At 44.0% G+C, this 15,613-nt stretch overlaps 1 protein-coding gene across 1 annotated transcript in view; it reads left to right on the forward strand.

Annotated features, from left to right (window-relative positions):
* The first annotated feature begins 2,785 nt into the window (after positions 1–2,785).
* The window catches only part of STC1 (stanniocalcin 1), a 36,825-nt gene continuing 23,997 nt past the window's right edge, over positions 2,786–15,613 (forward strand). The window contains exons 1-2 of the mRNA XM_086943543.1: positions 2,786–3,023; positions 7,106–7,248. Of these exons, the coding sequence (XP_086799669.1) occupies positions 2,900–3,023; positions 7,106–7,248 (267 nt within the window). The 5' untranslated portion in view covers positions 2,786–2,899. The remainder of the gene's footprint in view (positions 3,024–7,105; positions 7,249–15,613) is intronic.

A 15,613-nucleotide genomic window follows, 5' to 3' on the forward strand; every position in this document is an offset into this window, starting at 1 on the left:
TTTCAACGTGGTACTTTTACATTGTGGTTTTCACTACACAAGTTGTTACATCAGCTTGCACTGAAGGGCGCTGTAGACTAAGGAATAGACTCACGTTGTGAAAACCATGATCTAACAGACCACGTTGAAATGGCCCCCGTTGTATCGTCATACATCCGGCTGACTCTCTGGGTGCATCCTGTGAGGAAGGATGCCAGCCATTTGAGTGCATCGTCTATGATTCCAATCTGGCATAGTTGATTGATGAGTGTGTGATGGGAGACAGTGTTAAAAGCTGCTGATAGGTCAGGGAGGATTAGGGCTCCTGATTGTCCTCTGTCGAGTAAAGTGCAAATTTCATCTGTTGCAGCGATCAGGGCTGACTCAGTGCTGTGGTTGGCTCTGAAATCTGATTGGGAAGGGACCAATAGGTTGTTTCTCTCCAGGTGTTTGGTGAATTGGAGCTTGAGGGCCTCCTCCAGGACTAGGGCATGAAATGGGAACAGGGCCTGGACATATACAATCGACGCCCCCCCCCTTTCCAACAAGGTAAAAATGTGCATTAAATAAAAAAAGAAGAAGACTCGATGTTGTTTGTTATTCGCATACTTATAGTTTGACGTTTCCAGTTTAAATGCAATGCTGCAAGAAACAGAACTGCAAAGTGATTCCAGCGCAAAAGCGCTGAGAGACTGAAAGCTTCACACTAGGTGGTGTGCATTCTTTCTGTGCAACTGGGATCTTGTTTTGAGTGCTTTCTCTGCTATAACCAGTGCTTTAAATTGGAAAATATAAGTGCAGGTACTCACTAAATTGAATTAGGGGTGTGGCTAGTGGGCGGGGTTAGAGGCGGAGCAAGACATGATGATTCAAAGACACTTCTATTGAGTATTCATTTTGGTGTGGTGTGAAGACTTGTTTGGAAAAGCCCTAAATCATAATGGAAGGGGTTTGTAAACTGAGTGCAGCCAAGCCATCTATTGTACTATTAGCACTTTCAGGCTAATAATCATTGCGTCCCAGGAACACCGAGACACTGGCATAGCATCATTAATAATGAGTTTTACACCATTTGCATGACATACCAAAATATGTGTGAAATGTATCAATATACATAAAGGGGTTAACTCGTTACTTGAAATGAAGGGCAAACACGAAATGTTTATGTTTCCTTGTTTTTGTAATATTTGCAGCTTCCGAATGTCATACTCTTTCTACTTGCTTGCCTTAAGTGTAATCCTTATGTCTTGTAGAGTGCGCACACATACACGCAGAAGCAAGCACCTCACGCATGTCCTTTCAAACATCCCGAGTGTCCCAAATCTCTTCCTCTGATCTCATCTCTCTCTCAAACATACACAATATCAGGCAAACCTGAACACACAAGCAGAGAAATACACAAAAGGTTCACTTCGGATTATTCATAAGTTACTTCGCAGAACCAGCGCTGGGGCAACTGTGATTGACAGAGCTGGACCTGGATGGGGTCTACTCTGTCAGAGACAGCAGGACGGTGAAATTCCCAACACCCGGACATCCCGTGCATAATGCAAATGAGCCGCTGAGGAATGGTGCAGAGGTGTCTCAGCTAAAGGCTAGAGAGGCGCTTTGGATGTCAGAGTCCCCGACAGATCTGCTCCGCTCTGACTGACTAGAGCTCAGTAGCACTTGCAGAAATGAGCTTACATTTCTTGAGTGCTGACTGGTACTCTCCTTGGTAGTAAAGAAGTGCCGGTACTCATCTCGGTAAAAATGAGAAGTGCTGGTACTGAGTACCTGTGAGCACCGGCCCATTTAAAGCACTGGCTACCACCAAATGCATACTTCATGCTGTCATAGATATCAAATGACCTCATGTCAGGTGTCACATTTGTAGTCACACCTGATACCGTTAGGTGTGACAGCACTTCTGGCTTTAACACCAAAGGAGATTTTGCATGCTGGGATGTTTAAACTATTCGAATATTTATTGAAAACGGGATGTCCAAGAATGCAACGTGATGTTGGCAAAAAATTACCAGGACTGACTGAAGGTGTCAAATATGGTTTCGGAGCTACTTTTCAGCTCTTGTACTGTTGCCGTAGTACCCTAACACAACCTTTTACTATCCCTAATTTGCACCAATCTTTGATTGTCAGTAATCTCTTCGCATCTCCTCACTAAACGAGCAGTAGCTAGCAATGTTAGCACCCAGCAACAACTAGGTCCTGGGTTACAAATAACACAAAACCACCGACATTCAGAGGATTTAACTAGTAAATTGTGCAGTACACATAACTTCTGTTTCAGGTGGGGGGGGGGGGGTTCAGTCCTACATGCACAGACAGCATTCTGTTTTACAAAATCCACCCAGTCAAGCGTCAAACTAGCTAGTTGAAAAGCATGCATGCCCTATCTCCTCATCTCACCAAAAAACTGAAATAGGGCACTTGAAATCTGTATTTGTTCGGATTAAACTGTTCCAGTGGGGGTGGGGCATTAATGAATGCCTATGATTGGCGACGAGGCATGATCTCCGGTTCACTGCACCTAGTTAGGGAAGTGCAGTTTATCTGCAAGACCTAATTAATATATGTGTTAGAAGCAGGCGATTATCACGTGCATGAGAGAAAGGGGACGGGTCCCACCACTTGCAGCTCGATTAGCCCCAGGATGTGTTTTTTTCAATTTCGGCTCAGTGGAGAGTGGAGTTTTTGGGGCAGGTATTCTTGCAGCGCATGAATGAGGCTAGCAGCTGATTGGCCAGGCTTCTGATGGGTGTGATACGTGCTGGGTACATAAGGGCGGACTGGAAAGGAGCTCGGTCTTCAAACCCCGGCCAGCTTTAGAACTACCAGCAGGAGAGCTGTGCAGCTTCCCAGAAGAGACCAGGAACTCACAGGAAACATCTAGCGCCACCCTCAGGGACCCTGCCAGAGAATGCTCCACAAGTGTGCCCTGCTCCTGCTGCTGGTGGCTGTGTGTACCTGCGCGGCCCAGGACTTCGAGCAGGATGTGTCCGTGAGCGGCCGCAGGTCGAGGGGAGGCGCAGCCCAAAGCTCAGGTAGGGGGCGAGGGGGGCACGCGCACGGTTCAGGGGAGGGGGGTGAGGAGCAGCGGCAAACAGAGCAACTGAGAGAACAGAGCTCGGACAGGCGGCGGTGGAAGCAGCCGTCACGTCTCGCATGAGGGTGGAGGGGTAGTTGCAGCAGCAGCTAGAGGGGGGCGGGACAGAAAATGAACAGGGAGAACCGAGCCCGGTGTCTAGCTCGGCTCTATGGACTAAAACGTGAGCTGAGTCATTCACATATTTTTTCATTTAAATTGTGCATCGAACCATTCAAAAGTATAGCAGTGACGAAACAATTTTATGAAATTGTTTTAACCTGCAGACGTGTTTCCCTTTAGAGAATTAGTTTGCTATGAATGCCATTTATTGCATGACATTATCTTGGAAACATTTATGCCCCCTACCCTAAGGGCGATGCCGCTGGTGATTTCAGGTAAGCCAGGTGTCGTCTGTAACCTATATATTTTCTAGGTAGTTGTGATATAGGGTCTCTTAAAACAAATACAAGAATGTTTTCTACAATGCACATCCTTAACGGGAGCATTTCAAAGTCCTCTCTCAAACATGATAATGGAATAGGAGGCAATGTGACATAAGATAATTGCCTCGGATCACACATTTTAGACGCGGTAGAAAGCCGGGATTGATCTCTAGATTACTGCTTGTGCAGTTAAGCCACCAGAAGGGTATCTCTCTCTTGCTTTACATCAAAGTTTCCTGCAGGTTTTTCTTTATTTCTCGAGGAGCTTCTCCTTGACATTTTGTTTTGATAAACATACATATTCTTTTTTTTATATCAAGTTGAAATAAGACGGCTTTGTCGTAAAGTTGTCGACGAGGGAGGGTGGCAGAAACTACATGAAAGCTCGGCTTTGTTTAGGCTCGAAGTTCCTAGAAGTCCTCGAGCTGACCCAGACTTAGACACCCCGCTCGAGTCTTCAGCACCTCGCCCGCCTCTAAGCACTTGTATGGGGCGATGAGTAACACCGCACAACTCGTGGGGGAGGAGAGCAGTAGCACACAGCAATGTACAGCGTGGGTGAGAGCCAAGGGATTAGCAAGACACAGTTCAGGTGCGAGACATGGCTGCACATAGCTCAGATAAACGGTCAGGATGGAGCAGCAGCGCCCAGAACAGTGGCCACGGAGTGGAGTGACAGCGCACAGCTCAGGGGGAGAGGAAGAGCAGCTCTGGAAGGGGCCAGAGGAGTAGCACGCAGCCCCGTGAGCGGATGTTCTATACAGCACAGGCCGAGACAGGGAGAGCAGAGACCCCTCTCCAGTGAAAGAGGGGGTCAACAGTAACATGTGTTTATTGTTAGCCAACTCAACGGTACTCATTTTATGGACTTCAGAAGGATGAAAGGCTGAGTCTACCCGCCGGGATTTCAACCTGTGACCATGAGGTCGACCACACGCCCCCTAAGGTGCCTCAGTCCACTGAAGACACCCGACCCGGCTGCCAGTTCCATAGAAAGACGGAATGCGATCCGAGCACCTTTGAAACCAGTAGTAGAGTTGGGGGGACGTTGTATTGATCAAGTGTTCGGCTTCATATGATCCATATTTAAGAGGTGACCATCGGCTGGTTGGTTGGCGCTAGAGGTGTGGGGGAGTGGAGCAACCAATTGAGGGTTTCCGAAATAAGGCTTGATACTCTGACCTCTAGAGGACAAGACGCTGTGTGGGGGAATTAGGGGCGAGTTACTCACGGCTCTCCAGGGCAGCGTCATTCATTGCCGAGATGTGACGGGCACATACAGTGCTATCGGTGACTCTCCAAAGGGCACGGGGTAACCAGGGTGTCCAACAATGAGACCCCTACGCCTGTTGCAAAATAACGCTGTTAGAGCATCGCCAGAGGTGCCCACCAGTCGATTCACACGCCTATGTTTGTAAAACACCCGGCAGCACCGAGGCGCTGTCCAGCACCGGAAGTACCCGGGTCACGTGCGGCAGAGGGCTATATTGAAAGCACGTGCGTTGGCCGCACCTTCTGACACGCCCCGGCTCAAGTGCTGCTCATTACTGCAAGATGTTTCGGTGGCTTCAAAAGTACAGCGGGCGGGGCCTGGCATCAAACGGACGATGCGCGGCATGAACGGGCTCTTCCCCCAACTGTGTGGTGTCTCTAGGGGCGGGGGACATGCCCTGGTGCTGGTTTCATGCCTGCTCTATTGCGTCATTTACAATCCGGGTTCCCGTGGTGCTTAAACACCGTGCATCCTCATAACAGGTGTTTCTATTAAGGGGCCGCTTTTTCATGCACCAAACACAGGTGCAAGGTTTTCAAAAAAATATTTGTGAACGGTATCCTGGGGGGGGGGGGGGGCTAGAGCTCGAGTCATGCTCTTGCTGCTAAATAACTGTACGTGATGGTGCACTTATTAGCTGGAAGCTCTTTTGGGTCCATCATACGAGGAAAAATTGATTGGCATGAAACATCCTTGGCGTGATTGGTCCACTATCAGGTGTGTAATTGGCCTTCAACAACCAACTGGCTAGATATGTACTCTGTGTGCATTGAGTAGGGCTTGTTCTTATCTGCTTATTACAAAATAATCGAATTTATCTTTAAAATTGTATTTTTCTTTAGTAGTATGTTGGCCAGTGGTCACACTGTGATGTCTTAATTATAAACTCACAACAAATCATGCATGTCAAAAGAACTAAAACACATTTTTGCCAATATTACAGCCAAGTGTAAAACTTTCATCCTGCTCATCCCTCCAATAACATATGGGGACAGCTACCTAGTCTGTTGTTTCTCTGCAGGATCCCCTCAGCGCAAGCCACCATTGCTTGACCTTCCAGTCTGTAGGGAGTTCATTAGGGATTTGTATATGTCCGAGGCAGGATGGAAACTTGCTGGGGAACCAAAGGTTTTCAATAATTTCGATTAAAGTGAGATTATTGGCAGTAGGAGTCCACTGCTTTTTAATGTGATTGACAAATTGACTCGTAGGATCAGTTATTCACTCTCTTCATTGCTTTTAACGAACAAGCGTAAAGTATGAACCGTGAACTGAAGTCTTCACTTTCCAAGTTTTGCACACTGTGAAGCAAAGGAACAGCGGCAGTCCTAATGGAAATCTACTTGGGTTATACCGCAAGGGTATGTTTACATCTCGTGAGCATGACAGCTGGATTCTCAGATTCAGGTCGACAAAAATTGTGGTAGATTCTCAGGCATACGCACTTTCTAGTAGATTTGCTGCCTTCAATAAGACCTAGTTGAAGCCATGGAGTGCCAACTCTTGGGCCTCTCGCTGCAAGTGTGGTGTAAGCAACCCACCCCCGTTGTAACTTCAGCATTGTTAAAGAGCCATGAAATGAGTGAATAGTTAGCTAGGATGGACTGCAGTTACTCTGTCTCAAAAATATCTGCCCTAGTTCATCCCTTGGGGTAACAACCTTTTATAATGAAACTTTTAGCACGCAGTGCTATTACAACGCAGACTTTAAAACGAAAACCATTACAACGCGTTACACTGGGGGGAGCTCTAGGATAGGGAATAGTTTTAATTTACTATCCAACACCTTCCCTAGTGTCCACGGGGACTGGTGTTGGAATTGTAAAATAAACTATTCACTATCCAGCACCCTCCAGTGTAATGCGTTGTAATGGAATGCGTTTTAAAACTTGCGTTGTTACAGCATGCGTGGTAAAAGCATGCGTTGTAACAACGTACATCCCATGCCTTGTGACCGAAGGTGGATCTTGTCTTGTTGTATCCCTTGTTCTTGGGCAAAATTGAGCACTGAAACAACCACAAAGTATGTTGATACATGAGATTGTCCTTCCCAAGAGTAGAGCGGTTGCTGGCTACATATCTTCAAGCAGAAATTCGACTGATTCTTTTGTTGCAGGTTATCAGTGGAGGGCTTGTGTTTATGTATGTTTCCTGAATGGGATGTTGGACATATGTTTTTTTGCATGGCATCTTGTTAAGGGTATTTGAGGCGCTCTTGCTAGTCTGTCGTTCTCTGTTGAAAGCACCAAGCTCTTGCCTTGCTGAATTCTGTAAAGCATTTAAGCCTGTATCATTTTTTCACTCCTTGTGCTCTTTTTGCAGCTGAAGTGGTGCGCTGTCTAAGTAGTGCCCTCCAGGTAGGCTGTGGAGCATTCGCTTGCCTGGAGAATTCAACCTGCGACACTGACGGAATGTATGATATCTGCAAGTCTTTTCTATACAGTGCTGCTAAATTTGACACTCAGGTACGTGGTTGGTCTTTCATATCACAGTTTGAATTGTGTGTATGCTGCATTCTTGAATGATGATCCTCTCCGTGAATAGGCCCTGTTTGGGAGTGCTGAGACGTTTAGAGGGTGGAGGATTGCTTAAAGCAAAATGTCTGGCTTGCATTTCAAGTCCTAAAAATACATTTAAAAGCCTGCTGAAGTGGGAAAAAAACTTTTTGATTACTTTCTGAAGAGAATACATCTATGTGGAAGTATTTAAGGTGTGAGTTAGGATACTTACTATGTCAAATAGTCTTTCATGGATTGCAGTGCATGCACTCTATAGGAGGCGGAATGATCTACCAAACATCCAATAGCGTAAGATAGCAGAGAATTCTCCTGGGGGAGTCACAGACCACTCTATGTAGATTTTTAAGATTCTCTTAACAGTAGGTCATGCAGACAGCTTTGCTTTCAAGATAATCCAAAAAAAGATGCTTTATGTACTCTTCATGTACTTGAGTTGTCAGGAAGACCCCTCCCCATCACAGGTCACATGTCCATTAACCTTCATTCAATTGGTTTGCCCATCTTTAAATGCGCCTACTACCAGGATTTGTCCTGGTAATTGAAAGCGCCCCTCAAAGCTTGCATCAACCTCAGAATCTCATAGTAGTAACTGCAGCCTATTCTCTGTTTAATATTTTCCTTGGAGCGGAGCCTATTCCAGCAGGCTTATGCGTTTGCCATGTGGTTGTTCACTTTGAAGGACTCCCTTTAACTGGCTCTACATTAATGTACCATAATACCGTCTCTATCCCTACAGAGAAACCTACACAGGCATATATTTAGCCAACCAAATTTTACCAGTTGTTGTCTAGCCAAACTTGTACAAGGAAGAACTTAGTCTATGAATAACTGTAGATATTTTAATAAGGCTATTGGCATAAACAACGATAGTAAATGTGTTTATTGTATTAATTACAGTATTAACCCCTCCCATGCTCGTGACGGAACCGTTCCAAAACGAGCCTCGGGTGGGCTGTTCTGGTGACGGAACTGTTCCGTCACGGCCCTCTCTCGGCGCCTGCGCGGTGCGAATTACGCGCTTGCGCTAATGTTCTGAAGCACGGGCGGGGCCGTGACGTAACCGGTCCGTCACAAGCACAGCTCACCCGCGTGCCGTGACGGAGCGGTTCCGTCACGAGCACAGGACCGCCGCGCGGCCCCCCACCCCCTTAGCACTGCGGCGCAATAGCCGCCGCAGTGAAGGGGTTAATGAAGATCCATTAAAGTGCACCTAAATCACCTGATGTACAAAATCAGAAATTTGCCATTCAGAACTGTAAATCAAAACTATGGGTGCTGCACAATGACACCCTTCCAATATTGAAGGTTAAACATAAAAATACATTAAGCCTGTTGTGACATATTACTGATTACTTCAAAGTAAAAGATGAACCACATGTTAGTAAATGCACTGCTCTATTACATCTTTTCTCTTGCTCAAATTGACTGTACCTCCTATCTCTTTCAAGATCTATTCTTCATAAAAAAGCAGAAACTAACTTTCCCACACTGCCCACCCAATCCGCGACAGTGTGACTTTAACTATTCTGGGTTTACACCACTTCACAATCATTGGACATGACTCGTCTTTGTGTTTTGTTTCCCCCTTTAATTTCTTTGATCTAGAGTTTTTGGCATAGGCTAGTAGATTTCAAAATGTTCTTCCAATTAAACCAACTTTCCTAAATAAGAAGCAATGACAGTTGGAACCTTAAATGATCTCCTTTGATGCAGCATCTGGTCGTAATATTGTAGGGCTAGTGTGTTTCATGAACTAAGTTTGCAGACTTGAGATTTTTTCTCTCTAAAGTTTTATTTGTACATGAAGAGTCCAATATCCCAAACATTTGGATCAACCCAATTTCAAATCGGAGATGGACTAAAGAGCACTAAATTGATTACCACATAACGCTTTCCAGTGCTTCGTCCAACTAGTTGGTACTTTAATTCCCATACAATACTGTTAGAAATGGGGGTCTGTAGTTGGCAGTGGCGTTCACCCTGTCGAAGTAGGGACCCTTCCTTCTAGTCAGGATAAGAGTATTACACACACAAAAATTCCCAAGTTCCCCCCTTGATAGCTTGGCACAAGCAGTCCAGTTGCTGGGGCAGCCATGCGCTTTATAAATATTTTAACATAATAGTCAGGCTTATCTCAGAGACAATGTACAGCATTTATATAAACACACAGTGGCACAGTGAAAAGGATACAAATGGACACCACACCAGTTTAGAAAAATAACCAATATTTATCTGAATGAAACCGGACCAAAACAACATAAATCTAATATATACAAGTAAATATATTGCTTTTAAAAGGTTCAAAACAGCTCAGTTCATAGAAAACTATGAATGCATCACTTATGGAAGCACACAGAACCTAGGATGCTTCAAAATCAAGGACAAAAAGAGGCACTGGGGGGTTGAGGCACCGGAAAAGCAAAGTGATGTATCAGTTTGTTACTCCCAGAAGAGATGCCTTATTGTCAGAGGAGGTGGCGCATAGGTTCCTTACTGTGAGGAGAGGTGATGCGTCGATTTCTGGCCACGCGGCCTTGGTACCTTACAGCTGGGCTGCGTCGATGAAGAACAGGTGCAATGCGTCGAAAATCTGGGCACGCTGGGTTGATGTGGCAAACCGGCGCTGAGATTATTATTTTCCAGTCGTGTGGTAGGTGACACATCCGTTTCTTCAGCCGCACAGCAGGGCCTGTGACGGAGTGTGAATAGGAGCGGGGTCTCAGACATCAGAGACATGGTGCTCAGATCTTGGGCTGCGGTGCTCTGAGGCAATGCATTGGTTTGTCACCCACAGAGCGATGCTCAAACAGGAAAACAAGCATTGAAGGCCTATATATGCATGGGCTTTCTTCTCTACTTTGCAGCAAAGCCACAAAGGGCCCAGAACTGGAATTGACATACCTTGGCAGGTCAGAACTCCCAGCAGAGAAATTCAGGGGCTCAAGATAAAGTCTTTGATGGCCCTGAGACTTTTTAAGAGGAGGCAGACATACTCAAGTCCTTGAAGAACCTTAGCAATAGGATACAAAAAGCAAAGTCCAGTCCTTTTACTGTCCAAGACAAAAGCATCAGGCCAGCACAACACAACAACAAGCAGAGTGACCGTTCCCCCCTCCTACTGCTTATTAAACTCTTCTTCTTAGCAGAACCTCCTCTTGGTCCAGAAGTGTTCTAAACATGTGGCGTCACAGGTCCAGTACTTATCTCCGTTTTTGCCTTTTGAAGTAGACAATCTTCAAAGGATAGTCTTTGTAGTGCACAGGATCCTGCCTTTTCCTGATATTGCCCCAGACACACTATGGTGGTGGAGAACGCTTTGTGTCAGGATAACCACAGCTTTATTCAAGTGCCAGTGACAATTCCTCCCACCACTCTACCTCAGGAAGACCCACCAGCCTGGTGATGGGCCATCAATTTATGCAGGGCACACCTCAGCTCCCTTTGCGTGACTGTCTAGAGTGAATGCACAAACCACCGAACTGTCAGTCTAAAGCAGACATTCATTCCACATGCATGCAGAGACCCAGATTGGTAAAGCAAGAACATGCCGACCTTTTAAAAGTAACATTTTTAAATACACATTGTAAAAAACACAACTTCACTAAATTATGTATTTTGGAGTTTGGGTTCCCTGAACTCACCCCCAAATCTTTCTCTTATCACACAGACACTGCAGTGATGGGTCTGAGGCATGGTTACAGGGCTACTCATGTGGGTGGCACAGTAAGTCCTGCAAGCTCACTAGTAGCATTAAATACAGAATTCCTTCTCCTGGATTTAGTAAATCTTAATTGAGGTACATCCCTAAGAGGACGTTCTCATTGCAAAAAATCCGGAGAAGAGTAAGGTGCCACGCAGTTCAGCTACCTATATCAAAGTTGACAGCTAAAAATTTAAAAAAGCTCCAACTGAGACACTGCATAATCTAAAGATTTGGACAAATAAGAGAGTGAACTAAACAGAAAGTAACTCCTTATCTAACCAGAGAGCTAGAAAGATAGAAGGAAAAGAAAAGGTAGCTCCCAGAGGCGTTCTTCCCACCACGCAAAGTGATATGGAAATTGGACCGGATTGAAGTGGGTCCTTTCCATAAAAATAGAGTGAAAACCGGAAATTAACCACCATATGAGCATAAACAAAGAAACAGTGTAAAGAGCGGATAGAAACAGGCTCAGACATCAGATCCAGGAAATAAAATCTCCTGGATGTGACAATACAGGGAACGAGTCCTGAAGAAGGTGCGAGAATAAAACAAAGGGCACCGAAACGCCGCGTCAACAGTTTGTTCCTTTACCATTGTTTGACCAATAAATGTGATGTTTTAAATATGTTGATGTAGACAGTGCTATTATAGCATTTTTAATCTCATAACTTTTTAAATATTTGAGTGTATATTTTTGCAAAAATTTGAAATGTATTGCTTGTTGGTTCATATAACGTATCTCATGTTATTATGAATTTTTAACTTTTACAAAATAAATGAATGACATTTTACATAAACTTTTGTCCCTGTACATGAGGTTTTTATAGTACGTGTGGGTCCGACAGATTGTTTCAGGTGTAAATTTGGTAACCCGTATAACACTGCAAATCCCTTGTTTTCCAATGAGAACGTCCTCTTAGGGATGTACCTCAATTAAGATTTACTAAATCCAGGAGAAGGAATTCTGTATTTTGTATGATTGGTGACCCAATCCTTTTCCTGTCTGAAAGGGTAGCTCCATGCTCAAAACTTTTTAGATCACTAGTAGCATTTAAATTACAGGCCCAGGGCACACACAGTGCACTTTACTAGGGACTTAATTGTAAATCAAATATGCCAATCATGGATTACCACGTAACGGAGAACAATGGTTCCTGTGGACTATGTGTATGATATATGATAATTGAAACGCCCCATGGCATATATTTATGGGAATGGAATGTCAGAGAAAGAATCAAGGTTATACACACAATAATTTACCTGAGGTAATTTTATTACGCCTTTACTCTTTGCATCATAAAGACTGACAGTGTGGTCAGTATCCCAAGTGAACTAGAATCTAAAAACAGGGGGGAGTGACGATTGGTAACATATAAAAAAAGGTTTTAGTTTGTACAAAACAACCACAGGTGAGTGTACTAAATGAGTTAACAGTATTCTAACACAATGATAAAGACTGAGAGAGCGGTTAATTTGTAATACGTGTCATCAGTGTTTCGACCCCAAGATCACTTAGGGGATCTCATCAAGACCAAGTAATATGGAACATCTGGAATGAGAGCAATGGACTGTCAGTGTGACTGGTGCACACACAAAAATGTGTGGCACAAGACAAGTGTAGGAAAAACATGAGTTATTCACAGAGGGGCCCAGCCAGGAGCCCAAAGTGAGAGGGGACGACAGTGCGGACAGTCCTATTATGTACGCTTGCGGTGTCCCATTCAGTGGTTGGTGCACAAGGATTGTGTCAATTATCCATTGAGTGGGGAGATGTTAATCCATGTGCAGGGTAGTTTATATGGTAGATAAGCTGTATACCAGGATATAGGTCTATGGGTCCATGATACATCCAATGAGTATCGATAAGGGAAGCCGCAGGACGAGGAAGCCGAAGTCAGCCAGTCGGAGTGGGGAGAGAGCGAAACAATCCGCCCTTCCCCTTAAAAGCCGTTAGGGCCACATGTGAATCATGGATTACCAGTTAACATTTACACAGGAAGTAGTGGCGGTTTTGCAGTGATCAGCAGTGGTAAAGTACCCAGAGTTCTAATACCAGCCAAAACGAAATGCAGCACAGTCAAAAACAGGTCAGAAGAAAAAAGACAGGGAAAAACCCGCCAAAGATGTCAGTTCAAACCAATACTATTCCATAGAAGTATTGTTATGAATGCAGCTCTTAATCTAGTGAGAAGTGGAAGAGCAGTAGGGCTATAATAGTTGTAATAAATATCCATCCGTACAAAATCCAGTGCACATGCTTTTAATAGCAGTCTGTATGGCTAGCTCCATTGTCCTGCCTTGCTCATAAGTATTTAAAACAGTAATTGGCTTACGGTATCAGTAATGTGGTCAATTGCCATTGATAACACTTTTATACTGCCAATAGACCTCCATTCTTGTTGTATTAAGGTTTACCATGGGGCCATTCTTTTAAGCGTTCTTCAAAGTATGAAACACTCTTTGCAGACATTTGATATTCTGTCAAAAATGTAATCATCATCTGCATACGAAAGCAACGATATTCAGAACATTCAAGTTGGGGTGGCATGATGGGAGGTTTTTATTACCAGAACAAACCCCAAAATTGACTGTATAATAAATGAACAGTGGCCAAGTGCATCTCCGCTTCAGTTTTGGTTTGTCTTTTAAGAATATCTACTCTGATCCCAGACTTTGATTTGTTTGCATGTCGTGGAATATCACATTTGAATCACCTTTAAAAGTGGATTTGAAATTCCCCAATTCAAGAGCATTTGTCAAAGAATGGATGTATTACCCTTCAGTGGCTGCTGCTATGGATCTGTGGTGGTGAGGTGGGCAGTAGGGGGGTGAAGGAGAAAGAAAGAAGCACTTACCTGGCTGCCGCCTCACCTCCGTTTGTCTTCGTTGAAGACAGTCCAACAGGAAGCTCCCAGTCTTCCCAGTCTGTCCCACCCAATCACGATGCTGCTGTTGCTGCCTTTTGATTGGTCTGAGTACTGTGGTTCAGTGCTTGGAGAGGGAGTTGAAGCTCAGGCATGTTCTCTGCCCACGTTCTCTGTAATGCAGCCTGGGTGGAGAACATGCAAAGTAAGTATGATGGTTTGGCTGGCCCTAGACGGGCGACTAAATCGTCATACGCACATACCACACCTCCCCCTGCTGATTGACAGCCTAGCCCCACCCCGCCTATGAAAAAAAACTGGGCCAGTACCAGAAAAATAAAATGATATTAACATTATTTTATTTTTCTTGTGGGGCAACGCTCCTCAGTGGAGGAGCCACCGCTGTTAACCTTGTCAAGTATGGTAGATTAGTCTAGGAAACAAGTAAAGTTCACTGACTTCCAACCATACTTTCAGCATATTTGCACTCAGGATATTAACATTGATTATCCATTCCTGGTGAAAACCAGGTTGGCAAAAAGAAAGAATTAAGCTTCTTGAACTAGGAGTTTAAATTCCTACTTTAATGTTTTTGCGAATAATTTTCTTATAGCTAGGTCCTTAGTTGAATAAAGATTTTGGGACCGATTTATCAAAAATAAACTCCAAATACTAGGGTTGTACTTGTTATTTGCATACCACTACTAATTTTGGCAAACTCTGTGAACTAACCAGCATGTGCTCGGAAACCTCATTTCGCCCTAAATCTACATCTACTGATTTTTAGACCCAGTGCATAAACGGTTGGGGAATTAGTTCTAAAATGTGAAGTTGTTCAAGACCCTTTCTCACCTTAGTTGCACAGCTTACAACAAACAGTTTCTTTAAAGTTTGCATGAGCTGTTGCGGTGTTGGGGGTGGAATATTAATTGCAGATATTTGTAAATATCTGGTCCACTGCATCTTTATTGTTGCTCGCCACACTTTCAAAGAGTGCTTCCATTTTTGTGCCATTTATTGGATTTTCCGCAGTAAGCGACTTTTGCGTCACCCCTTGTGTTAATTTAAATCAGGACCTACCTGACATTCTGGTTGCAGGATAGATTTCTGCTGGTTGTTGCAATATTTCTAATTCTATGTTATGATCACGTTGCCAGTAATTGTACTGAATCATTTACTGTGTGGAAAAAATGACTTCCAAGATCTCCAATAATATTACACATAATAAAAGAAATATCCAATAAAGCTAGTAGCAAGTATATACCCGTGAGAATGTAGGGCGTGGTTTATATTTTAGTGGATGGGATACTCCGTCACAAACATGATGGATATTCCATCACCGGTACTATGGGATATAATGCACTTGTGATAAAGCGGAAGTGGCATCTGTCACACTTGTGGCCGAGTATCTTGTCCACCAAATTATAAATTGTGTCCCTAGCTTCTGATTTGTGTAAAATCAATCTGCCACTGCCCTACAAGTACTAGCATGATGAAGTTCGTTGTCACTAATTTTGACTGTCAACTGGTGCTTGAGTGATAAGTTCAAAGATGATTTGTTAAAATGGATGAAAACTTCTGCTGATTTGTGCATCTTTGGGGGTCGCATTTTCTTGAAACCAATTACTCTGAATTGTCCAATAATTCTGGTAATATGATTCGCATCATGACAATTCAATTGTCTTGAGATGGACCGTTTTCTGTTGAAGTTGGTAGGTTACATGTCAAATGGGATTTATTTACT

Source organism: Lissotriton vulgaris, chromosome 11, assembly GCF_964263255.1.
Source record: "Lissotriton vulgaris chromosome 11, aLisVul1.2, whole genome shotgun sequence".
NCBI lineage: Eukaryota > Metazoa > Chordata > Amphibia > Caudata > Salamandridae > Lissotriton > Lissotriton vulgaris.